The sequence below is a fragment of the Anser anser genome (genome assembly GCF_964211835.1).
Source record: "Anser anser genome assembly, chromosome: Z".
NCBI lineage: Eukaryota > Metazoa > Chordata > Aves > Anseriformes > Anatidae > Anser > Anser anser.
In genome coordinates, this window is record NC_139723.1 from 76,805,383 (window position 1) to 76,829,921 (window position 24,539).

A 24,539-nucleotide genomic window follows, 5' to 3' on the forward strand; every position below is an offset into this window, starting at 1 on the left:
CTCTGTTGCATTTCGGAGCTGCTGCACTGCTGTTTGGCGACAGCCACACTTCCGTATGGGATGAAGTGCTCTATCCTGGCAGAGTCAAGCTTGTTTTATGTGACCCTTCTAGCTGGGTCCTTTTGGTTGCGTTTTGGCCATGTTACGGTACAGCAGTTGCTGCCTCCTGCCTGCCCTGCCCTGCCAGCGCAGCCTGCGGGGACAAACTAGCTTGTTGTCCTGCCAGATGCAGTCCTCAAAAGTAGCTGTCTCCTTGGTTTTGTTAATATTGCTAAAATCATTGGGAAGGGAGATGGAGAACAGAGTGATTTTCAGAGTTACTCTAAACTGTCTTCTTTTCCCCTTGCAATTATCCCAGCATATGTCATTTCTTATCCATTTCGAAGATTTCTGCTTGTTCTGTCCTTTTGTTGCTTACCCTAACACAAATTAAACTGTACACCTGAAACGTATGTCTACACCATCTAAAAATACAGCACTGTCTTTTATTTTTCTATTCATTTTAGCTTGGATCAGCTGCTCGTCTCAAACCTGGACCAGCAAAAATTGCAAGCGGCTTTGTCAGCTGTAGTACCAAAATGTGACATTGCCACTATGCTCCAGGATGTCAAGGCACAAGTAAAGGTAATAACCAGAAGATAAAACTAAATTATTGGCAGTAGTTTTAGAGGGATTCTTAATGACAGATAAAATCTCTTCTGGACTGTTTCAGAGTTCCTCCATTAGTCCTGTTGTAGGTTACTGTTCGATGGTAGTTTTATTTCTGCAGTTTTTTGAATGCCTGCTATAAACCCATAATGTATTTCAGTGGTGTTTTTTTTGTATAAAAAAGGGTCTCGTTTGTCCAGTGTGAAAGCAGTTCAGAGCCACAACAAATAAACTGATTTTAAATGGAGAAGTATGTCTCCATTTCAGTCATTGTTACAGCTGAGAACCTTCTTGAATTGCCTATAATTGCACTTCAAAATTTAACTTTCCACCAACTATCATGGTCAGACGCACTTCACCCACCACACAGGAAAGCTCTGCCCATTCTAGTAGTACGCACCTTTTGCTTTAGCAAAAGATCACAGAAATTGAACTAACCTTGTTTAACTCTTGTTGAACTGGTGGCTTGCAATGCCAGAACATGGCATCTGAAGGATTTGTAAGAGACCCCTGTGTGCTTTTAGCACTTTTCTGTGGGAACTTATTGCAGAAAGGTAATCTGCTTCATTATCTAGTTGTATATAGAAGACCTCCAAAGTGAAATGATTGCCAGGATGTTCTTTTCTCTGTTTGCAGTGCTTGTGTTTTTGGGATACGTCCACATCCTTTTTAAATTAGAACTGAAGTTGATAAAATAATGACAGCACTGGAGGGAAAACTGCCATCTGGTCTGCATAACTGCTGGCCAAGCTGCATTTAGAGTATTCCTGAGTCTTGTTCACAAAGGTTGTATTTCATATGTAGATCAGACTGGAAGGGAATAGGACCTCCCCAAAATACCCAGCTTTACCTCCTTCCATGGATAGCATAACTAAAGCTTGCAAGTCCCAATAGCTTGGTGAGCCAAGGGGGTTTGATAGGTTTACAAAAGAATTTAGGATTGGATTGTACTTCTGGCCTAAAGTAATTAAGTGTTCTTTAAAGTGTTTTGCATGGGGTCTTGGAGAGATTATTTATTTATGCCACTTTTCAAAATCTGAGAACTCAAATATTTATAACACTGAATGCTTTTTGGACTGTACTCCTTGTCTGCATAGTTTCTTATCCATGTTTAAGCCCAATATGGCACGTATACTGGAAAATTTTATGCTAATCAAATACTGGATTTAAATGTACAATAGGACAATTCTTTATAGTTATGCAATTGATGAAAAATGAGATGGACTGCCCGATTTGGACTGAGAGCTTCCTCAGGAAGAGTTTTTCATCTTTTGCTCTGAAATGGGCTGAATTTACGGCTAGTGTTTAATAAGTGCTGTAAAAAAATAATATATATATATATAGATAGGTATATAAAGACGTTTTATTGATTAGATCTCTGTGACTGATCTTTGAATCTGATGAACACGCTAAATGGAGAAGCTAAAGATTTGAGCTCTTTCCTTTTGCATTGCTTGTTTATTCTGAAATCCTAGGCAAGTTCCTTATGAGTTCTGAGATAAGTTGTCTGTCCATTGCAAGGAGTGATTTGTGTTAACTTGCCTCACGGATGTGATTTGCAGTTATTGTGCTGGCTTTTTTCAAAGCCCAGCAGATAGCTGTGATCACTGGAGGCTTTTGTGCATCCTCTGTGTGTCTGAGTAAAGGAATAGGCAGATGTTTGCTCCCAAGATTACCTGTGCTTACTGAGGACCATATTTAAGAGCTGGTAAGGAAGGAAAGGCATCTCCTTAGGAACAGAAAGCCAGGGTTCAGACTGTGTTGTTGACTGTCCCCCCTGTTGGCTGTTTAAGAGTGTGGCTTCTTAAGCAAAAATGGTTGATTTAGTATTTAGTGGCCAAAGATATGAGTGTTTGTTAACTATAGCACACTTTTTTAAAGGGGGCTAACCTAGATATTTAACTGACCATTGTTTCTAGCCTAATGTGAAGCTGTTCTCACTTGAGTATGGGTAAGGAAGGTCTTGACTGCTACAGAGGACTGTGGACTAATGTACTTATCCTAGACTGCTTCTCTCACCCCAAGTCCTGATGGATGAGTGGTGTGGAGCAAGGTGACATTAGTTTTTGACAGTGGCTCTGTGCTTTGCAGGGATGCCACTAATGCACAAAATTTCGTAGGACCATTATTTGTCAAAAACACACACAGTGAGGCCAGGAATTTGAGTGCTGCTTCACCAAACAACAATAAGAAACTGTAGTTCCCTGTCCGTTCTGCAATGAAATTAAAAGGCAAACACTGAGTTAAAATGTGGAGTTTAGTGGGCTGAATATGTCATTTAATGCTAAATAGATTAAGAGGTTTGTTTCTAATGATATGCCATTAATTTTAATGTTGACAGCTTCTGGAAATGATTGATGTTGGATAGAATCCCAGGAAAAAGATCAGAGACCTGCTTTCCACTCCCTGCTTCTAGTGCTCTGCCCCACAGGCAGTCACTATCCCCTTGCTCCAACAGATGCCTGCTTATAATCCCCCTTACATTGCAAAATGCAGCATCTGTAACAGTGTCTGGCTTTGTCCTGATAACTGTTCAGAAGACGGCACCAGACTGCTGGACAGGACTGCTTCTCTCTCATTGCAGAGCCTGTGTTTTGGCAGCAGCTCATCACTTCAGAGAAATCAGCTTCACACCTTCATTCTGATTTGGAGCCAAGCTTGGCCCTGGTGCAGACCAGGGACAATCCCTTTCCTGTGCTATATGCTTCCATTTCCACAACATCACAGCTTAGTCCTGTTTGGATCACTAATGGACTCATCGCTTCCATCTCACAAGTGAAATAGTATTTCTTGCCGTCCCGTCTAACCTCCACAAGCTGCAATTAGTCGTCATCGCCCCTTGCAACATTGGCAACACTCTGAGAAAAGGTTGATGCCACTGCCCTCTGTTGTAACTGCCTTTCAACTCCTAGGAGAAATTGGCTAACAAATGTTAGTAATTTCCTGGAAAGTACATTGCTTGGTCCAGAAATGTGTACTGGAACTATTCAGTTTTGACTGCAAAGTGTTCAGCAAAGCGAAGTTGATTTCAGCTAGGCTGCCCAAAGTATTATACTCTTCCACTACCCTAATTTTGACTTTTCTTTCTAGCCTTTGACTGACTAAAGAAATCTTTGCGGTCACCTGGGTTCTGTATGGCTGGTACTCTCTGAAGCAGGAAAAGAAATGTATATAACATCCCAGTTTTAATTCCTTGAGTTGCTTTTTTCGTTTGCCATAATCGAGAGTACTGGGAATTTGTGATTTGTGCAGGAATTTGATCTTTGTTTTTGTTTTTCTCCTCATTCCTCTTTTGTTCCACCCCTATTTTTCTGCTAGAGCAAAGAAGATGCATACTTTGTAGTCTTGCGCAAAGAAGAAGGAGCTGGCCTGGGATTTAGTGTTGCTGGAGGAATAGATCTGGAACAGAAATCGGTCACAGTAAGTGTTGACTGCAAGTCATCCTTTTTCAAAGCTCACTTTAAAGCATGCTGGTGATTCGATCAAGTGCTCGTTTATCAAGACTCACCGCAAGTCATTCATAGTCATAAAAGCAATGTCTCTCGTAGGCGGCTGCATGCCATCTGCTACTGAAATCAGAGAGTGTCTGGATAGCATAATTTTTATTGTTGAAGATGGATGCCAATTATGGTTTCTAAAAGTGTAACTGGTCTGTTATCAGGTGGGAACAGCTAGGTCTAAATCTTATGCATATAAATAAAATCTTCATGCAGTTGTAGTGCATACAGCCTTTCAGGGGAAATATTAATTTCTAGCCCTTGAAAGTGAATTCAGTGCAGAAAAACTTTTGAAAGTTTTTGCAGATCTTGAGAGTGACTGTTTTTGACCTCAGCAAGCATTCTGGATTTCGCTTCACGGATTTGTTCTGGGGTTATTAAAAACTGTTGGATGTCGGTAAATGAGTTTTTGTTTGTGGATTTATTTTTTTTAACATCTTATACAGCATTCTGAAACAAGAATATTGTATGGCATTAAGCAATGTTGGTATGTAAAAAGTGATAAAAAGCTGTTGAAACACTACTCAAAAAGAGATCGATGAGGCAGAAAAATCCCAGATGAGTGGTGTCCTCTGTGATGATTTCTTTGCACAGGATATGCTTTTAAATTCTGCCCTGAAAGAGAGAGAGAGATCCATTAAGTGCTGAGATTAGAAGAAGGATATGTTCTCAGTCTTCAGAGACTGCAGCAACCCATGCAGGAATGTTCTGGTATTTGTTCTTAGACAAGACCAGTATAAATAAATGTATTTTACATTAAGCAGTCATTGAGTTAGAACACAGTCACAGTCTAGGGACCAGACTCTATTTCTCTTGCTAGCAAGGTTGCGTTCTCTGTCTATGGTCCAAACTTTTTCTTCTGTAATGACGGATTTGGCAGCTGTAAGCAAAGGTTAAGCTCAAGAGCACCCCACCCAGGAGAGCTCCGCACCTGAAGACTGGGATGCTACCTAAAAATACAGTCTTGAGCTCTCTCAGATTGAGTAGCTGATGAAGTCTTTCTCCTGAATGTTACTACCCATGAGAGCAAAAGAGCATCAAGAGCTACTGCTTTTGGTCCATCATGAATAAAACATGATTTCTGGGTGGGTCTCTTGGGGAGCCTTGTAATGTCCTTAACTTCCTGGGATTCCAGCTGGATTTAGGTTTGGCATTGGGTGCTGCTCTGCTCAGATCCTTCACTTGGGTGCAGGAATAGAAATGCCTAGAGAGACTTGAAGTACCTGAGGAGTCTGGGCACATGAGGGAAGGCAGCAGATGTTTTGAACATCACCTGTATATTCCACTTACCTCTTGCATTTGGATAGCTACATCTGTCATCTGTTATTGAAGCTGTCACTCCAGCTCTGAATGCCTGCTTAGACTGGCTGGAAATTTATCTTCTTAGACTTGGAGGGTTGTGGCAGGTGCCTCTCAGCACAGCCCTGCAATGACAGGGAATAGGAGCCAAAAGGCTTCTGACTCCCTGCTGTTGGTCTGGGTATACAGGAGAAGTTCCTAGAGAAAACGCCATGCTAGAGAAAACGGTGACCACAGGCGTGCTGCTTTGAACCTTTGGTCCGGTGGACCTAGAACTGTGTGCTTGGGAAATGGTATTCCGACTGCTAAAATTACAGTGCCTGGTGGGCAAGTCTTTAAATATCAGGCCTTGACCCATTTAGTCAGTCCCTCTCTGTAAATGGCAGCCAAATAAGTCTCAGCTGCACTCACTGGAGTTTATTTGAAGTTTAATCCACTCTGAATAAAGCATTTTGTTTACTCTAGGAAAGATGAATTTTCAGTCACTAAATCATCCTTTTACATCTATTCACATATGGTATTTGATCAGACAAAAAGAGATGAGCAATTAAACGTTGTATAGCTGCAGTAAGTCAGAGCATTTATGTGCACAGATGCTGTGCACCACTTAAAAGGCTGTTTGAAAACTGCACAGGATTCCAGTCAGTGGGAATTTGGGGAGTTAGTATCACAGCACAATGTTATTTCTTACTGAGTTTGCTGTAGCATGCATATCAAGTTAACGTGTGTATCATTTGAAGTTTGTAAACTGAAGACAAGCACAAACACAGGCTGGGCAGAGAATGGTTTAGAAGCAGCACTGAGGAGAAGGACCTGGGGATGTTGGTTCATGAGAAGCTGGACACGAGCTGGTAATGTGAGCTTGCAGCCCAGAAAGCTAACCATGTCCTGGGCTGCATCAAAAGCAGCACAGCCAGCAGGGTGAGGGAGGGGATTGTCCCCCTCTGCTCTGCTCTTGTGAGACCCCACCCGGAGTCCTGCACCCAGTTCTGGGGCTCCCAGAACAAGAAGGACATGGAGCAAGTTCAGAGGAGGCCACAAGGATGCTCAGAGGGCTGGAGCACCTCTGCTGTGGAGAGAGGCTGAGGGAGCTGGGGAGCCTGGAGAAGAGAAGGCTCCAGTGAGACCTTATATCAGCCTTCCAGTACCTAAATGGAGCCTGCAGGAAAGCTGGGGAGGGACTCTTTGTCATGGAGTGAAGTGATAGGACAAGAAGTAATGGCTTTAAACTAAAAGAGGGGAGATTTAGATAGATGTTAGGAGGAAATTCTTCACTCAGAAGGTGGTGAGGCACTGGCACAGGTTTCCCAGAGAAGCTGTGGCTGCCCCATCCCTGGATGTTCTCAAGGCCAGGCTGGATGGGGCTTTGAGCAACCTAGTTTGGTGGGAGGTGTCCCTGCCCATGGCAGGGGGTTGGAGCTAGATGGTCTTTAAGGTCCCTCCCAACCCAACCCATTCTGTGATTCTAAAACCCTTGAGGAATTCAGCAAAAGCATGTAAGTGGTTTGTGACACTACATTCCCTAGCTGGTTTTGGTTGTCTTTGGCTTAGAACTGACCGTGCAATAATAGCATCTTTTCCTCTGCTTTTCCCCCATAACTAACTGCAGTTTTTGTCCGGTCACCTAGGCCTTAGTATTCAAGGCTATTCGTTGAACCAAATGTTGTATGCCTGATAACCAGGCAGCGGGCAGTGATTGCAAACTTTGATAGTAGGGACTGAATGTTCACCTTGGCATGTAGAGTGTTATGGGTGCTCACAAGGTTGATACATCCCTAAGTTCAAATCTTTCTTGTAGGTCCACAGAGTGTTTTCCAAAGGAGTGGCATCTCAGGAAGGGACTATTCATCGAGGAGATCTTGTTCTGTCCATCAACGGCAAGTCTCTTGCAAGCTCGGTCCATGGGGATGTCCTGAATGCTCTCCATCAGGCGAGACTACACAAATATGCGGTCATTGTCATCCAGAAGGAAAAAGACAAAGCAAACAATTCCTCCAGACTTGAGATATCAGCTACTGGCAGAAAATGTGTGGGGTCTGGAAAGAATGTTTCCATGGAAATAGGAACAGGTATGATCTTTGTCCAAGAATACTTGGAAGGATTCCCTTGCAGAGCAGACTGAAGGGGAAAATGTCCATGTGTTTTAGATTAAAAGCGTCTGTGCCTTATGTGGTTGAAGGGAGCAAATTAAATTACCTTTAATTTTTATTTGTTCTCTTTGGAGCCCAAATGCAGGTTTTTTTTATTGCTGTAGTATTTTTGTTCTAAATATCATAACTAGGCAGAAAGTTAGAAAGACATCTAGAGCCTAATCCAATTTCTATTAAAGTTAGTGATGCCATATATTTTTCCAATCTGTGATAAATTCCTTTAAAGTAATAGCAGTAGTTTGTGCAAGAAAACAAACAGCCAAAAATAAAAAAATAAAAATAAAAATTAAAAAAAACAAACTCTTTTGGGGTTTGTTATCCATAGAGACTGTCCTTGTTCTTTGTAAAAGAAGATTTCATACTATTTCTACTACAGACAGATGGAAAAATGACTTTGGTATTACAGTAAATTGAGCTAAGTCAAATTCAAGGCAGTCATCCCATAGAAAACTAGGAATAAATGGGTTAAGTGGCTATCAGTGAAAATATAAGTTCCTGTTTGGGAACAGGGCAACATTTCAATGCACTTGAGAGATCCATTTGTAACACCCCAAATTTTTGTAGAAGTAAGGCACAAAACCCTTTAGTACCTGCCTGAGCATATACTGCTGCATCAGGAGCATGGGGTTGACCTGTGATGGTTGTTTCCATCCCGAAGCAATGCCGTGTCCCTGGGATGGAGCGGGCAGTGGTTACAGCTGATTTTCAGAGACTTGGTGGCCTTTCTGGGCAGTACCAGGCACTCAGCTCAGAGCACCCTGAAAACCGAAAAGGAGCTGCTGCTCCTGTATTTTAAACTCATCAGCCATGGTCTTTACAGTTTTCTTTTTTGTGTATTTTTTTTTCCTTCCATTGCTGTTTTTATTATCTTATGGTTTCACGGGATTTTATAGGAAAGTTTTACAATACAGCTAAAAGAAAGAGGAAGGCACTCTGTAAATGGATCAGCCGTTCAGTAATTGCTCCCGTGGGTGTAATATAAGTGATTACTTCAGAATCCCTTTCTACCCTAAACATGCTACATCCTGCACGTTGGCAATGCAGACTGTAGGCTGCAGACACTAGGGGGCAACATTATCTCACGAATAACGTAGCGTTGGGTTATTAAGGACGTGTTTCCATCCTGTGAAACAAAGCGTATCTTCATATGTTGTAGATGACATTTGAGGTAATGATAACACTAATTTGTGATATTGCAGATCTCAGAATTTTTACATTCACATGAGGCAAAGAGGGTCCTGTTTCCCAAAACTATAGACTTATTTATTTGCTCCTAAGCAAAATCGTAATTTATGTCAACTACAGTATTACTGCATTCTAAAAATATCTGATAATTAGGAGTCGGCATAAACATATTGGCAATTATAATTACATCCAGACATATGAGACAGAAACAATTAATCACACTAATGAGTGGTTACAAACTCTCCCTTAAGAGGATGGATCACATTTGTTTAATGTAATGTCTCATTTATTACTGTTATTTAAAAAGACGTGATTCATTGGATAATGAGGTAGAAACAAATAAAAGAAAATGAAATGTTCTCCACACTATTTTAATAATTTTTTCAATTCTTTTGTTGATGTTTAGAGTCTTTACTAAGTTCAGCTTTAAATTTGCACACAAAAATGCCTTGACAGGTTTTTGTTGAATATGCAAAGTGAAAATGTCTGAGTGCATAAATACATTTTGAACCATCAGCCTTTCACAGCTGCGATAATATGCATTCACTTCTGAGAAACTGGGTGACAACACGTTCTAGTTTGTGTATAAACTGAACTCTGAATTGCTTTGTCACTGCAGCAAAAACAAACCCAACCAAACACAACTTGCAATTTACTGTTAGCTGCATAACAAGATGCTGTGTGTATTCTGTCACAGATCCAAACCTGGACATGAATGATGTCATCTGTGTCGAATTACTGAAAACCTCTGCTGGCTTGGGATTCAGTCTTGATGGTGGAAAAGCTTCCATTGCTGGAGACAGGCCCTTACTTGTAAAAAGAATATTTAAAGGTATGGCAAACATGGAAATACAGTGGATATTATCCCAGTTTTCCTTGTATGTATTGTATAGACATTTTAATTCTTGAATTCAGTTTTTTAAAATGAGTGTGTTTTTTTGTGTCCTCCACGTATTAACACTTACTAACCAAAGTGGTCATTAGAAAAAAGCACTCCTGGGAATGAGTATGGATTGCATCTGCTAGTAAATGTGTGTTCAGCAGTCTGATTTACTAAATATGATACATTTCCTTCCTAGGCTTGTCTGCTATTGTAGACATTAAATTATAGCAGCAATACAGTATGTAGCGATTTGAGAAATTCAAGTCTTATCTGATTCTCTTTTCTGAGAGAAACACAAAGGAGATAATCAGTGTGGTTTCAAAACGCCATCCTGCATTATACCCATTTATTAACTTTACTTTTCTTTTCTTTGTTAATTTTCTTAGATACCAGTATTAGCCACTCTTGAATGCTTTGTTTGTCGGCAGGTGGCTAAATTTAGATAAACTGTGTATAGAAAGGAAACCAATGCCAGAACTATGCTGTGATTTTTATCTGGCTTAGTCTGGTATTCAGTTTAGTGAAAAACGTAGCACTTTAAAAGAAGCTGAAACTGTCAATGAAGCTGTGGGTGATCAACATTTTTATGGGATTACTTTCCAGAGATATAGTCCTTCTTTAAGGAAAAAAAAAAAGTTAAAATGGTGTTTCCTGAATTGCTTATCAGTTTCCCTGCATGTGTTTTTCTCCTGTTTCAAAATGATTCTTAGAGTGAATGGCATGTTTAATTTTTGAGGTCATTAATTTATATCCTTAGATACAGTCTTTTTTCACCTCCTCTCCCCATGGTGGCTGATACTGCAAGTTAATTTATCATTACAGAAGACTTACTTTTATCAGCAGTGAAGGGTGTGCCTCGCTGTAGGGGCTATTCCTGTGTCTGGTGTCTTTGTCCAGAGTTTGCTACCCATGTTTGATTTGTCTGTCCTTGTTACCTAGATTTTATAATCTGCTGCATTACCTGCTTATTAACATGTTAAAATTCTGTTCGAGAAAATGCATCCATGCTGCATACCACCTGTATGTTTCCTTTGTCGATCACATTTTCTTAAAAGCTATAGAGTAAACGGACAGCATCTTTCACACATCTGTGCTGCTTCCTTCATAAACAGAGTTTTATTCTGAGAAAAAGGGTTTCTCTTGGTTAAAATAGCATTTTCTCTGAGAGGAAGCGTGGGGGTAGATTGCTAGAGCTGAGCTGAATACAAGTGACTTCTATTGAAATCATCACTGCTAGAAGAATGGTTTATTTGCTATTCATCACAGTGGAAAGGAATTTTTTTTCTTCTTCTCAGTCACTTTTTCCTCCTTTTGTTCCTAGGTGGTGCTGCAGAGCAAGCTGGAAACATAGAATCTGGAGATGAAATTCTTGCTGTTAGTGGAAAATCATTACTTGGCCTCATGCACTACGATGCCTGGAACATTATTAAATCTGTGCCAGAGGGCCCTGTTCAGTTACTAATCAGAAAACCCAGGACGTCAGTATGATGGGAGCACTACATCTATTCACACTTTCTAAGACAAAACATTAAAAACTGGCTAGAAGCTGTCCTTGTTTCTAATGCCACACAGAAGTGTCTTAATGCTTTACAGAGAGGTGCTAAAAGCCTTGGAGAACCACTGAGCAAATGAGTGTGATGAATGTCATAAAATCTCACCTAGTTACTGAGGATGAAGGAAACCAAATGCTAGAGACATTTTTGTATTATGTGGCAGTTTTAATGGAACTTCAAGACCTTTACTGGGTTTGGTTTAAAGTATTTTGACTGAGATAAATAACACTGTGCCTGTCCTTGATATTTTTAGTACCTGCAGGGCATCAGGAGTACAACTTGTCAGTTGCCATCCTGTTGACAAGGGTGGGTATTTAGACTGTACTGTATCGCTTAGCTATAACTTGACTTCAGGACTCTTACTTTGGGTCTGGTCCTTATTTGTTATAATAAGAGAATGTCTGGAACAATCTCACTCTATTCTTCTAAGTGCAGTTTTGCTAAAAATGCATGACAAAAGAGAAGTATAATTTTGCACAACTTTTATGCCTAAAACATGAGCATTTTATTGCAAAGGTGAAAAATCCTCTTAAAACTGATGAACTAACTCAGCGTCCACCACAACTGAATCTGCTCTTAGTGGCAACTGGTATCTGAAAGCACTTGGCAATAATACAGTTGAAATTTGTGAGCAAGAAAATCAAGTCCAAATATTAGGTGATCGTTCACCAAGGTGTAGACTGAGTTGTTAGTTGTGGGGAGCGATAAAACTTGGGGTCTGAATTTTCAAATTTAGGCTTCTAACATTAGACACTTTTAAATATATATTTATATTTAAATGTATCTGTGTGTATATTTATATATACATATATATTTAAAAGAGGAGCAATTTCAAGTGCTGAGCACTTGCAGATCCCACAGACTTCAGTGATCGCTAAGTACGTCTGGAAGCCGGGCTGCTTTTATTCAGCTGCAAGAGGTTGATGGTTGCCTGACTTGAAATACTCAAGCTGGAAAGTGGTGGTCTAAGGATGTGGTTTTTTAACAGATAAAATCTGAATTGGCCATATTTGTGGTGGCTTTTATTTTTTTTTTAATTTTTTTTTCCTTTCCTGTCCAGTATTTATTTTCGCTTGTGTGGGAGTGGGTGAGTATGTGTGTGCAAGGTGTAAGTCTGCCCGGCTGTGTACGGGCTGATGCTGAGGGTTTTGGATGGTGAAACTGAAAACTATTTGCGTAGGTGGGAGAAGCCATGGTATAGATAGAGCAAAACTAAGAGTTGCAGTGCTGCAGGCATTTAGTTCGGATTTTCTCACCTCTACTCCTGGTAGAGGTATCAGCAGCGGGCCATGCTGCCCAGTGTTATTTATAGTCTGCTCTATAGGGAGGAGAATGTATGGGTGCGAACGATTAGAGACTGCTATTTCTCTTCCTACATCTGGGATGGCTAAACAACATAAAAGAGATACAGGAGGAAATGGGCCAGCATCCTTATCAGCTGAGAACAAGTTGTTTGTTCCAGAGTGCTCAGGTTGTTTGTCACATTAGGCTGGAGACCCACTCACAGCCAGCATGCCCAGGGTGAAGAGCTCTCAGCCTGGAGCTGGTCCAAATCTGAAGTTTATAGTAAGGCAAGACACCGCGTTGCTGTTACAAAAAGTTCTGGGCTTGTCACTTGGCCCTATCCCAAGATCATGCTATCATTCATTTTGCTTATCTTTATTCAACAGTGCTTAGAGCAATTGCTTCCGGGATGGTGGGCTCTCGGTTTGGTTCATTTTGGTGACAGCTTCATTAGTCTGCAGCTTGTGATACGCAGAAAAAAATTGGGTTCTGTGAGGCAACCAGAGACCAAGTGAGCAGAAAAGCTGTGCAATGTTTGCCTACAAATAAATAGAGTTAATTCTTTTTCAGTGACATGCACTCGCACGAGAATCCAGGGAGAGATGCAACTTTTTGGTTACAAAAGAGGCAATACTGTACATAGTCCTACAGCCGCTTTGCCCGCAGGATGTGTGTTTAAGCTAATTCAGGTTCAATGCTGTGAAACGGCTGTGGAATTGGGTCCCCTGTGAACCCAAAGCTCAGCCCCTCCATCGGGACCGTTTCTCACCTTTGGTCACCTCAGTGGTGGGTAGGTTTCAGGAAGATGCAGCACGTTGGGTCAGAGGACCGTATGGGGATAAAAAAGTTAGCTTTGCTTGTTTGCTGAAAAACAGCAGACATTTGGCAATGAAATGGCTAGGCCTTGTTCAGGAGTGACCAAAATCTGATTGTAATAGCGTGTATAATAGATACATAAAATGCATGTGGAATTTAATGCAGTGTAGTAAATGCATACCTGTATATGTATAATACGTACAAGTGCAGTACTGAATTTTTGCTACTTTAATGTGGTAAATCACAAATATGTTTTAGGAAATGGGAGTTTGTTTTTGTTTTTCAGTACACAGTTGAAAATTTTTGAGGTTCCAATGCCAGGAGGACATATAGCTCCCTCTTTAACCGGTGTGAGCTCAAAGATCAAGTCCTTATTTTGTAAATCAAACTTAATTTGAGGTGTCTTAAAATGATAGGTGGTGAGTATTTTCAGACACTTATTTGCAGATACTGTTCATTGTGAGTGATATAGAAGGCTTTTATTTTTCAGTACTTGAATACTGTTCAGTATTTTATTTTACATGCACGTAGATATGTGTTGGATAAGTAACAGCAAAGAGAGCCAGGGAGTTCTGTGTGTTTCAGTAGTGGCGATAATGTAAAAGATAGGTTTAATGTTTTAAGTCTGATACTTAATATGGGTAGAATGATATGCTTCTCTACTACCTTTACAGCAAGAAAAAGAATAGTATTTAACCCTGATTGTTCCTGTTCTGGAAAATACTATTTTATTTTATTTTTGGTGAAGGAACAGGAAACATCTTTACCGATGCTACCAGTGTTAATCTGATTACAGTAGCAATTCCTGATGTCTCTGTTGGGGTGACAGTTCCAAAAAAGCCCAAGGATGTACGTAATGGGGGTCCATTTTATTACAAAAAGGATAGATAGAGCAAACATGTAGTGAACCTTCTGTTACACACCTAGCAAAGTAACTGTTACTTTTCTGAGAGCCTGGTTACGTCAAAATGACAAAGGAAGTTGCATTAGTTCATCAGTATTCAGTATGTTCACGAGCATTTTTGGCCTTGCTGTTTGCATGCCAGTCCCCATGGTAATTCTTTGCCATGCAGAAGGGTTGGCAGGAGGAGAGCAGTGACTCTCCAAAGACTCACAGCTGCAACTTGAAAGACCAAAAATCAGGATGAAAATATGCACTTGGTCCAAAACTCGTCATCAGGGACCTGAAGGCATGCCAGACAAAGTGAATTTGTTCCTAGATAGAGCAGGTCTGGTCTGGTCTGGCTTTGCTGCTTCCTAGGCTTGGGGCACATCCTGGGTATGAGAGTAGGCTCCGGTGTGATTCCACAATTGAATATTCTGCAGCCTTTTGTGCCTGGAAGCTCTTCCCAGCGTCTTTGGGGACTGCACCTGTGTTCAGAAAAAAACAAAACAAAACTGTGAGGTTAGGCCTAAATTAGCGAGGGAGCAATATCTGATCATTTTCTTGCTAAAAAATAAAAAAAAATAATGAGGGCAGATAAGTATTAAGAAACCATTGATTGACTCGTTTTCTAATAATCCTCACTTAAAATTAACCCTAGTTAATATTCTGCAGTGGTTCTTTTCAAAATCTGAAGGGACCATTCCCAGGTGGGAATGTTTACCTGTTTCTATGTTTAGGGTATGTAAATGTACACGTGCAAATATTTGATGAGTAGACTAGATTTTGTGAGAAATGGGGATCCCACTATAGGTAGGTTTTGTGTATTAGCCTGATACACTTCTTGTATAATATTGTATATTTACACTTTTATTTATATAAATAAAACTTCTTCTAATGAAAACTGTTTAAAATGCCTTGTATATTATAAACAGTGAGTGCAATAACATGAAATAGATTGTACATTTTCCAATTTGCTGTCTCTGTTATGTAAATCTGTATCACCATAAACTGTTTTGTTTGGGTTTTTTAGTGATTTTGAAAATAAATGGTATCCTTAGTACTCCTCCAGGTATTTTATTTCTGTTACACCAAAGTCTGGCTGGTCCACGGCTGTAGGTGACATCGAAGAGATGACGCTGTCCTGGAGAGCACAAGGACCCAAGCATTAGTGCTGTCAGGATGGGCATCTAAGCTAGAAGTAAAATACTGCCCTTTAAGAACTGTCGTTCAGTGTAAAAAGAGTTAAGGCACTTATGAAGTGTTAAAATGTGTTTTCTAGGACCTGCTATGGTATCTTGGAAAGATGTGCTTTTTTTTTTTTTCCTGCCCCTTAGCAAGGAAAATGCAGATGGCAAAGGTGTAATGCAGTTTTCCTTAGGAGCAAGCCTCTCAACCTTCTGCCAAGCAACTGGGCTATAGGGGGACGGGCTGTATGTACAAGGGAAGATGTATATACAGCTAGTCCTGGCCTGGTATTTGCTGTTGTCTCCAACCTTCCCTGAGGGTAAGCTCCCCTCCAAAACCCCAGTATGCTGGTGGTGTGCACTGGGTTGGATGTAACCTCTGTGTGCTGCATGGAGCTGCAGCAGCACTCATGGCAGGAGGTAAGGCCATAACCCCTGAACTGGGAACATCGGCATCCACCTTTCTACAGACACAGCCATCTTCGCTGCCACTGCAGTGTGGCTCCAAGCAAGCCTACCTCCCAGAAGGATGAGTTGGCCTGGAAAGCACTGTCCAGATGTCCTCCTCAGGAGCTACTTCGACACGGGGAATGCCAGTGGCGCCCCAAACCAGCGCTGCCTGTAGGTGCCCGGACATGTCAGCTAGTTGCTGCGAGGTAGGCTGAGCCGGGGGAAGGAAATGGTGGGTTAGGCATTTATATCCTCCTCACAGGCCTTCCTGAGTCGCTGTGCATTGCTCCGTGTTTTGAGCGCTGGGTTGGGCGCTCGCAGCAGCTGCATGGCTGGAAACTCCCGGCTGGCTCGCCCCCCCAGCCCTGCCCTCTTACTCGCGTGCCTCTGCTCGGTGCTCGCCCACCTCCCTCCTGCCGAGCCTTGGTAGCTTCACACCAGTTCCTGTGGTGCACAGTGCTGCCGAAAGGGCTGGTGGGCCTTTCTGAGAGGGGAGGATGGCAATTGCTCCCCCTGCTCCAAAGGCATCGCCCTCGTCTTTAGGCTCATGCCCCACAGGCTGCCGCGTTTACTTTTGGTTTCTTTTCCACCTGCTACACCAGAAGGGTGCGAGAGTGAACAAGAGTCACGTGCAGAGGGAAAAGTCCCGGCTCTTGTGCTGAATCACCCTGCAAAAAAAGGTGGTGCCTTGGCTTCCAAGCTGCCCCGAGCCCCTTTCCTAGACAAAGGCAGCCCACTTGTCTGTCCTTCTCCCATGTCCTCCTAACATAAGGCTGGGTATCCATAGGGTCAAGCCTCAGAGCAGCCTGGCTTTGGTAGGATGAGTCTTCAAAACCATTAATTAAAATCTTAATTGCCCCAGACAGTGGCTCATTACAGAGAAATACAGCAGAGACTAGACACGATGGACTTAATCCATAAATGGGTTAGCACTTGGGACATCATTTATGCCCTAAGCTATGTACAACGGTAGAAAGTTAGGTTTTGGTTTTATCCACCCCAAGTATGTTTCAGAGACTTTTTTTTTAATTTTTTTCTGAAAGCCTGGGGGTATTGGTCCATGGGGGAAATTAGCACAAAAAGGAGGAGGACTTCACAGTTTGGGGCACAACTTTTTTTGATTCCCATATCACTAACATACAGGGCTGAGATCTAAATGAGATAAGTAGAGGCATTGACTTTTTTGCACTCAAGTTTATCATCCTGCCTGAAAAGTTCTGGTTTATTTACGATTTCTGATGTCTTTGCTGCTCTCCTGGTCTGTTAACATCTCTCACCCTGACTTAGGGTCCACTTGCCTCTGGTGTGGTCATTTATGGACCTGTCTAGATTTCTGGGATTCTGTCAAAATCTGTGAGGGGGAGCAAAACCACCCCGAGCTCTGCTGCCGGTTGCCAGGTGTCATGTCCTCTCTGCACCACCAGCCCCTTGCCTTGTCCTGGGAGCTTCAGACCTTTGGTCCAGAAGTTTTGGTGCTTTTTTTTTTTTTTCTTCCTATACACTCTCAGGTCATATAAGTGCTCTCACATCACCTCCATCCTGTGTCCAGCAGCTCTGCCCCAATGGGTGCATGGGAAACACGGGATGCGGCGTTATCTGGGGCCGGTCCCTGCTGTTTCTGGTAAAGGAGTTTAGGTGGGATCTTCTCACCAAGGAGCACTGCTGAATGCAGAGGGCCATCACCTGCCCTGGCAAAAGGAGCTGTGGCCCATTTCAGACTTCTCCTTTAGAGGGAAAGCCAGCCAAGTCTTGCCCTTTCTGTGCAGTCATGTGTTCCTCAAAGCACTTGACTCAGCTAAAAGATTTCACAAATTAATCACAATTAAGAAAATTTCTAAAATGTTTTTTTTTTTCCCCCTTTAAAAAATGTAAAATCCTTCCCAACAAACTTCCTGATGTAAATAACCATCTTCTTCCCAAACAGGGGGTTGCCCTTCTGCCCTGCATTGTGCAAAGCTGTGACTGGAACGATGTTTTCCATTAGTCAGGGTATTTTCTGAAGTTAATCAGCAATAAAACCAGAACCTTCTTGCCTGTCATCTGCTAGTTCCGCGTACGCTAGCCTTACCTCCCTGGGCAGCTGAATCAGGCTGGTATCTCTGCGCTGAGCAAACAAGCTCCATGAAGCTGGAGTTCCTGCAGTTTTTCCCTACCTGGTGAAACGATTTCCTCGACGTGCTGCCTGCCCTGACACAGTGCTGGGCACAGCCTGGCTGCTGCCAGTAAAAGTGACTGCCCTCATTCCTCATCCTGGCAGGAGGGACCTGGAGCGAACAGGGCCTTGTGCCTCCGTCACAGCTCAGTCACTTCCCTTTTGGGAGCGGGGAGGGGAAGGCGTAAGGGGAAACCTGCCCGTGAGTCCCTGCAGCGCAGCGCTTGGAAAAGGTGGCTGCGGTCCTGGGTCAGATTCCGTGGCTCAGTGCTGAGGGAGGAGGCATGACGGTGGTACCTTGACTTGGGCAGAGCATGCTAACGCAGGAAAACACCACAGGCAAAAAACTCCCATGATGAATGTGCTGTCCTGGAGCTGTCCCAGCCCTCTGGGGTGGCAGCAGCAGCAGCAACTCAGGGTGCCAGCAGTCCCACGGCAGCTCCCAGCCTTATCCAACACCAGTGAGACAAGTGCTTCTGTGCCCAGCTGGGGGATGTCCCCTACAGGGGGGTGCCTGGGGTCCCTGGAGCAGAGCAGCATGTGCTCCCTTCATGTGGATTGGGGAGCAATGCCGAAACATCCGTAAGGTGAAGGGACAGAAAGGGTTGTAGGTCACAGGCACTGTCTCGTGGGATGCCTGCTGCTGCAGACACCTGCCTCCATGCTTTTGGAGGGCTCGTGGACTGGTGAGATTTGCATTGCAAAACGACTGTGCATGAGAAGGGAGGGCAGCCTTGGCACGGCCAGTTTCTCACCCCGTCACCCAGACGATGTAGTGCAGCACTTGACCAACGACCCTTGTTTACAGCCCTAACAGCTTTCGGGACTATTGCTCACTGACCATCCCGCCATCAGACAGTCACTTGCTTCACGGAAAACCCTGCCAGACTGAAAGCCAGCGCATCACATCCCCAGCCCTTCCTGTCTGGCCTCCAGCATCTCTACGGATGCACGTCATGCCTTCACACCGTCTCGTGTCGATGGGAGGAAAATAAGAAAACGAGCTCCTTCCAGGGCACATGCTAAAAATACTTAGCAGCATGTGACTTATTGCTTTCCAAATGACTTAGAAAAAACATCCAGGGGCGGAGGGGGGGGGGGAGGTGGGGGGGTGGTGTTGTCTGGTGTCTAGCAATTTGTTTAGGAAATGCCACTTGTGCATCCAGTCTCGGGTGTGGGAGAGTGAGCTGGCGGCTGCCACAGGGCTGCTTTGCGCCCAGCTGAGCACAGCGCGAACGTGACCCGGGGCTGAGCATGTTGGGCTGGCAGCCCTGGCAGGTGGGTTTGGTCTGTTGAATTTTTTTTTTTTTTTTTTTTTTGATATCTGCTTGGGGTGAGTCAGGCTTCTTCAGATGGCTATGCTGTGCCTCTATTGTGAGATTTTTATTTTTGTGCCTTGTAGGGAGGAGCAGGTCACTGCGTGTCACGCCGTGCCGCCGGCATCGCGCTCCGGTATGGACTGTGCAGGCACTGGGTAAGGGTGGCTTGGGGTGCTCTCACAAGGTTTACAAGACTTGGGAGTGTGAGTTGCTCTGCTGGAGGCTAACTGGGATGGGACAGGGACTTGCTCCCCTCTGGTTTATTTATTTATTTATTTTGTCATTCACCAGAAACCAGGGCCTTTGGCCAGGACACTTTTAGCCCTCCTTGTGCTGGAGATGCGTGCCCTAAGAGTGGTGCTTCTCCCCACCCGTAAAACTGGGGAGAAGCAGCACGAGGAGCCAGGGCAAAGCCTGCTGACAAGCACAGCATCACGGTGAATGTCTCAGGCTCTTCTCCCCATAGCCATGTCCTTGGACCCCAGCTCTGTGCTTCCTCTGTGGAGGGAGCTCTGTGCCATCCCTCATGGTAAGTGGTACAATTTTCCTTCCATTCCAGAATGCCAACATCAAACTTTGTAGAAAGTCAAAATCTGACCTTGGCAAAACCCTGCATGTCTTTCTGCCTGCATCCAAGGAGGGGGAAAAAAAAAAAAAAATCTTAGCTAAAATTTCTGCCCTTCATTGATCCCCAGGGATCCTCTTCCTTCCTTAAAGCTGCAGTGCTTCTGACAGAGGTACCCCTGACAGGTGCCCCTGCCACCACCACAATGTTCTGTAGGCAGAAGTCACTAGAAAATACTAGAACACCTTGGCCTTGGTGTGCCATTTTGAAGTTCAGGGAGAAGGTTAGTTCTTGTTCCTCTACAGCCAGGAATGAAAGCCTGGTCTCCCAGCATCAATCTGTTGGCACTCTGCTGTTGTCTCAGTGTGTGCCCTCTGACTTCCAGCTATTTGGAAGGGATTTGTGTAATATAACAACTAATTCGGAGCCCTCAAAAAAACAAAGTTACAACAATGACTCATTTTTCTTGCTAGCATTTCATATTTATTATCTCAACAAGAACTCAAGACATACATGCATAGGACATACAGTGAAATAACCAGCCCCTATCCAGAATGGGCCTTAAGAAAAACAAACTCATATTTTTAATCATACAATAGCAGATGGTTTGGCGAAGTAACAAAAGGAAACTTAGGGAAGACGTCTATGAGTATTTGCTCATGTACTAGCATTGATCACTTTAATTTAGGTCTTTTTCCTGAGCTCAGTGTGGATGCTAGTACTCTTGACAAGTTTCAGAGAAACATGAAAACTTTTCACAAAAAACAAATAGTCCTTGCAGATCTAGACAGAAAAACACTGCACTGGTACTTAACTTAGATGGCCCCAAGACAATGCATTTATGGGGATACAATACTTTTTTTTTTTTGGTAACATTTTTGTGTGCTACAGCCTAAATTATTGGCCAGGCTCTATGAGCCCCGCACCTACTTTTCTATCAAATTTCAAAGCAGCATACATTAAACAGAACACTCTTAGCCAAACACATTTCAGCTACTACTGTGAATGCTAATGCTGCATGTTTCTGGGGGCCCAGACAGGCGCAGTGCCCCCAATGAAGTCTGCAGGGCTGCCTGGGCCAAAGGCTTGCAGCTGCACTATTTCCACCATGTTCAGGGCTGCCCCTGGTGAACAGCTTTGCCTGGACGCTGGTGTTTAACAAAAACTCTTTGCATTTACTTTTTAATACTGGGAAAACCGACTTATGTACATGTCAGCAAAACATGCTACTTTGCGACACTAAGGTGAATAACAGCTATGTGCGAAACATTACATTCTCACTAGAAAGGTGTTGGCTGGCTTAGAGGAGGAAGAAACTGTACCTATGGCTCAAGCCAACAGCAAAGCTCCCAGTAACGCTGCTGAAACTGGGTGAAGTCCTCCAAGCAGAAGGCAAAGTCAGCCCCCTTCTGCTCAGCGAAATCACTGTCAGCAAGTAACAGCCACACACGGTTGGTCGTGACAGCGAGCAAAGCTAAGTAAGCTGTGCAACGACCATTTTGCAAAGTCAGGTTCAGAAGAGCTGTCTGAAAAACACATTATAAATACAAGCAAGACGTCACTACAAGGCAGGAAGAACTGTAATTTGAGCCAGAATTCAGGAGGTGCAGCTATGCACCCTTACACAGTGCAAACGTACACACGAAAGCAGCGGTTAGTAAGAGAAGCGAGAGTATGACTTCATGTTTCTTTTCACGCTGCACCTCCGGAAGGAGATGGTTATTTTGCATACTTCAGAACACTGACTGAAGAGGTAGTAACAAAACGTGACCGGCTACAAGCATTTTCTTGCTAGAAAGAACACTGCTTGGGGTCACGTCTGACAAGAACAGACAAGCAGGGTTAGCACTTGCCTCGAGAGCGAGCTGCATGCTTAGTTCAGCTCCTTCTAAGCCAGCCGAGGGGAACCCCTCAGTGAGATAGGCGTAACGCATCACCATTCACCGGGTGTACTACAGCAGCTTCATCGTTCCGGAACTTAGATGAGGATACCATGAAATGAAATGGAAGTGAAGTACAGGGGAAGAACCTCTGCTTATAAGTATCACCGAACATTTAAAAAACCCAAGGATACTTTCCTGTACTGACTGTAACATTCAGTTCTATTGAGATTATTTCTTCAAAGAGACATAGCTGCCTTTTTTGAAAAAATAATGTACTTAAGAAAACTCAGATTCAGCTTTAAGATCTACTTTTTTTTCTTTTTTTCTTTTTCTAAGAGAAATATATTGTTACTTATAGAAATACAGTGGTATCGTATTGTTCTCAAGAAATTCTTTATCATGTTGAAAGAATTTCTTCCCCTAAACTCAAATACCTCAATATCTGTATTTGTATAATATCTATTCATACGTCATATTTAACGATATACTAAAGTACGTTCCCTTCTGCGATGCACGGGGTATTTCTTTTACTATCAGAAAACATTATGCTTTTTTCTAGTTAAAAAACATATATATATATATATATTTTTTGTCATGATTTTAACACTTTTCCATACTGCTTTTTGAGAGTAAAAAAGTAGCATTCAGTTGATAGTTCTGTGAAATAGTCCTTTCGTGCAAGCAGGGTACGCATATTTGCATAAATATATATTATATATATATAAATATAAATATGTACATATATATATAATATAGACTAGAATTACACAACATTATGTTAATTCATAGAATTGTAGTTTTTAGTCTGTGAAACAACTTTTTAACAGCAAATAACCTTTCAATAAAGATAGTGGTTTAATTAATGACTGAGACATCCCCATCACCACACACACCCCCCCCTGTCCAGCAGAATCCGAGCTTTAGGAAACGAGAACAGTCAGAACCTGAACGCTGCCTTTCACCTTGTGACAGACGGTCCCGCGTTCCAAGATGCTGACTTTTCTTTAATTATTATCATGGTTTTGGATTGTTCCCGAAGGTGAGACGTAGCTGCGGGGACTGAAGGATGCCACGACAGGTTGTGCCCGGCTGCATCCTGCCCCTGGCCACCCGGCCCTAGGGGCTCTGCCCAGCGCTAGCTTCCTTCTAGCCTGGCATCCATAGGCCGATGATGCTGTAACACTATCCAAAGAAATCATGTTGCGACAGCCATCCTTCGGTGGCTCCGGGTAGCAAAACGCGATGCAAAGAGCTTTCTCCATCCCCCAGTATAAGCGAAGTCTCTCGTTCCAGATCTGCAAAGCCAAGGTCTTCCCTCTCTTCCTGTGCCCCGCCGAGCATGGGGGGGCTCACGTTTTGGGGCAGAACAGCTTTGCGATGAGGTTCAGGATCCTCTGTCGCAGGTCCGCCTTGTCGCCGATCCTGCGCAGCTCCAGCGCGCACTCCGCCACCGCGTCCCGCTCTGCAAAGCACAGGCACAGCGCTCACACCCGCACCGCTACCGGCCGCAAATCAGAGGGGAAAAAAAAATAAAAAATCGCTTTTTTTTTTTTTCCTTTCTATATTAACCCCCCCCAAAAAAAACGTGACACCCGGATTTGTCCCCCGTCCTTTCCCCCATCATCCTACCCCCCCGCCCCCCAACCAGTGCTCCCTTCCCGGTGTACCTGCGGCGGGGGGTGGTGCAGATTTGCGCAGGGTCCTGCAAGGCATCATCGCGGCGACACGGCACGGTTCGGCACGGCTTGTCACGGCTCGGAACGGCTCGGCGACGGCGGGCAAATGACGGCGGCCGGGGCGGAGCGCGGCTCTAATAGCGGCGGGGCGGAGGGGCTTTCCCCGGGCTGTGACGTTCGGAAAGTACGCGGGGATCCCGCCCTCCCCCCCCCCCAAAAAAAAAAAATGGGAGGGCGGCGACGTGCCCGAGCGCGCCCGGGGCGGCGGGGACAGCGCCGCCGGTGCCGAAATGAGAGGAGATGGGCGGCGTGCCGGGGCAGGACGGGGAGCGGGGGAGGAGAGGGGATGGAGGAGTGGGGTGGGCTCGGGGAGGTGGAGGGGTTGGGGTTGCACCTTGTGGGTAAGGGGCAGGTGGCGAGGGATGTGCTTGGGTTGAGCAAGGAGAGGTGGGGGTGGGCTTGGTAAGGCGTGGAGGATGCGCTCCTGGAAGGCAAGGAGTGTGCAAGACGGAGCGAAGGAGCAGGATGTGCTTGTGGTGGGCAGCAGGGTGGGCTTAGTAAGAAGATGAGGAGGGGGATGAGTTGCACCTGGACCAGCAGAAGCAAAGGAGTGGGAGTGCAAGATGACCCGGAGGGTCTTGCTGAGAGCTCCTTGCTCTCAGCCAGGAGGTGCTCCCAACGCAGCACTGTATGGTTTTTTTCAAGGTGGTGATGAGCTTGCCCTTGAAAAACCCGTGGGGAAGTAAGCTGGCCCACGTCGTGGTGTGGTTGGCTGACCCCCCTTCCCCCCCCCTCTTTCCCCCCCATCCCCTGGGGCACACTCATAGAATCACAGAATCACTAAGGTTGGAAAAGACCTCCCCAAGATCATCTGGTTCAACCATCACCCTACTACCACTGTCACCCACTAAACCATGTCCCTACGCGCCTGCGCTCACTGTGATTTTGGATGGTTTTTACATGGAAAGGGAGCTGAAATTGCAGTGTGGCCCTTCTGAGTTTGTTGCATAGTTCAGGGAGGGCTGTCAGTAGTACAGGAGTCAGTTGTCTGCCTCCTGGCCATAGGAAACTTGCTATTTGGTGCCGTGGCACAGGCCATAGTCCCATAG

The 24,539-nt window shown here is 44.0% G+C and overlaps 2 protein-coding genes and 1 long non-coding RNA gene across 18 annotated transcripts in view; 1 reads left to right on the top strand and 2 right to left on the bottom strand.

The window, feature by feature from the left end:
* PDZD2 (PDZ domain containing 2) overlaps nucleotides 1-15,261 on the top strand; it is a gene marked incomplete at its 5' end in the record, with an annotated part of 198,081 nt that extends 182,820 nt beyond the window's left edge. For all 15 annotated transcript variants that reach the window (XM_083818841.1, XM_083818832.1, XM_083818843.1 and 12 more), the window contains 5 exons: nucleotides 507-624; nucleotides 3,967-4,068; nucleotides 7,243-7,513; nucleotides 9,477-9,611; nucleotides 10,984-15,261. In XM_083818841.1, the coding sequence (XP_083674967.1) occupies nucleotides 507-624; nucleotides 3,967-4,068; nucleotides 7,243-7,513; nucleotides 9,477-9,611; nucleotides 10,984-11,150 (793 nt within the window). In that variant the 3' untranslated portion in view covers nucleotides 11,151-15,261. The remainder of the gene's footprint in view (nucleotides 1-506; nucleotides 625-3,966; nucleotides 4,069-7,242; nucleotides 7,514-9,476; nucleotides 9,612-10,983) is intronic.
* On the bottom strand, nucleotides 12,278-18,901 carry LOC310890178. 2 transcript variants are annotated; one of them, XR_014577084.1, is made up of 3 exons: nucleotides 17,989-18,901; nucleotides 15,904-16,046; nucleotides 12,278-14,686 (listed from the first exon to the last, which is right to left on the bottom strand). It is a non-coding gene; the product is annotated as an uncharacterized lncRNA (long non-coding RNA). The 2 variants fall into 2 exon arrangements; XR_014577085.1 differs by having other exon boundaries at nucleotides 17,904-18,898.
* Nucleotides 18,902-20,310: 1,409 nt separating this feature from the next.
* On the bottom strand, nucleotides 20,311-23,610 carry PMAIP1 (phorbol-12-myristate-13-acetate-induced protein 1). The gene is made up of 2 exons (XM_083819265.1): nucleotides 23,422-23,610; nucleotides 20,311-23,216 (listed from the first exon to the last, which is right to left on the bottom strand). Exons 1-2 carry the CDS (start codon nucleotides 23,468-23,470, stop codon nucleotides 23,104-23,106), a joined length of 162 nt encoding a protein of 53 aa, XP_083675391.1. The 5' UTR covers nucleotides 23,471-23,610; the 3' UTR covers nucleotides 20,311-23,103.
* Between the last annotated feature and the right edge of the window lie 929 nt (nucleotides 23,611-24,539).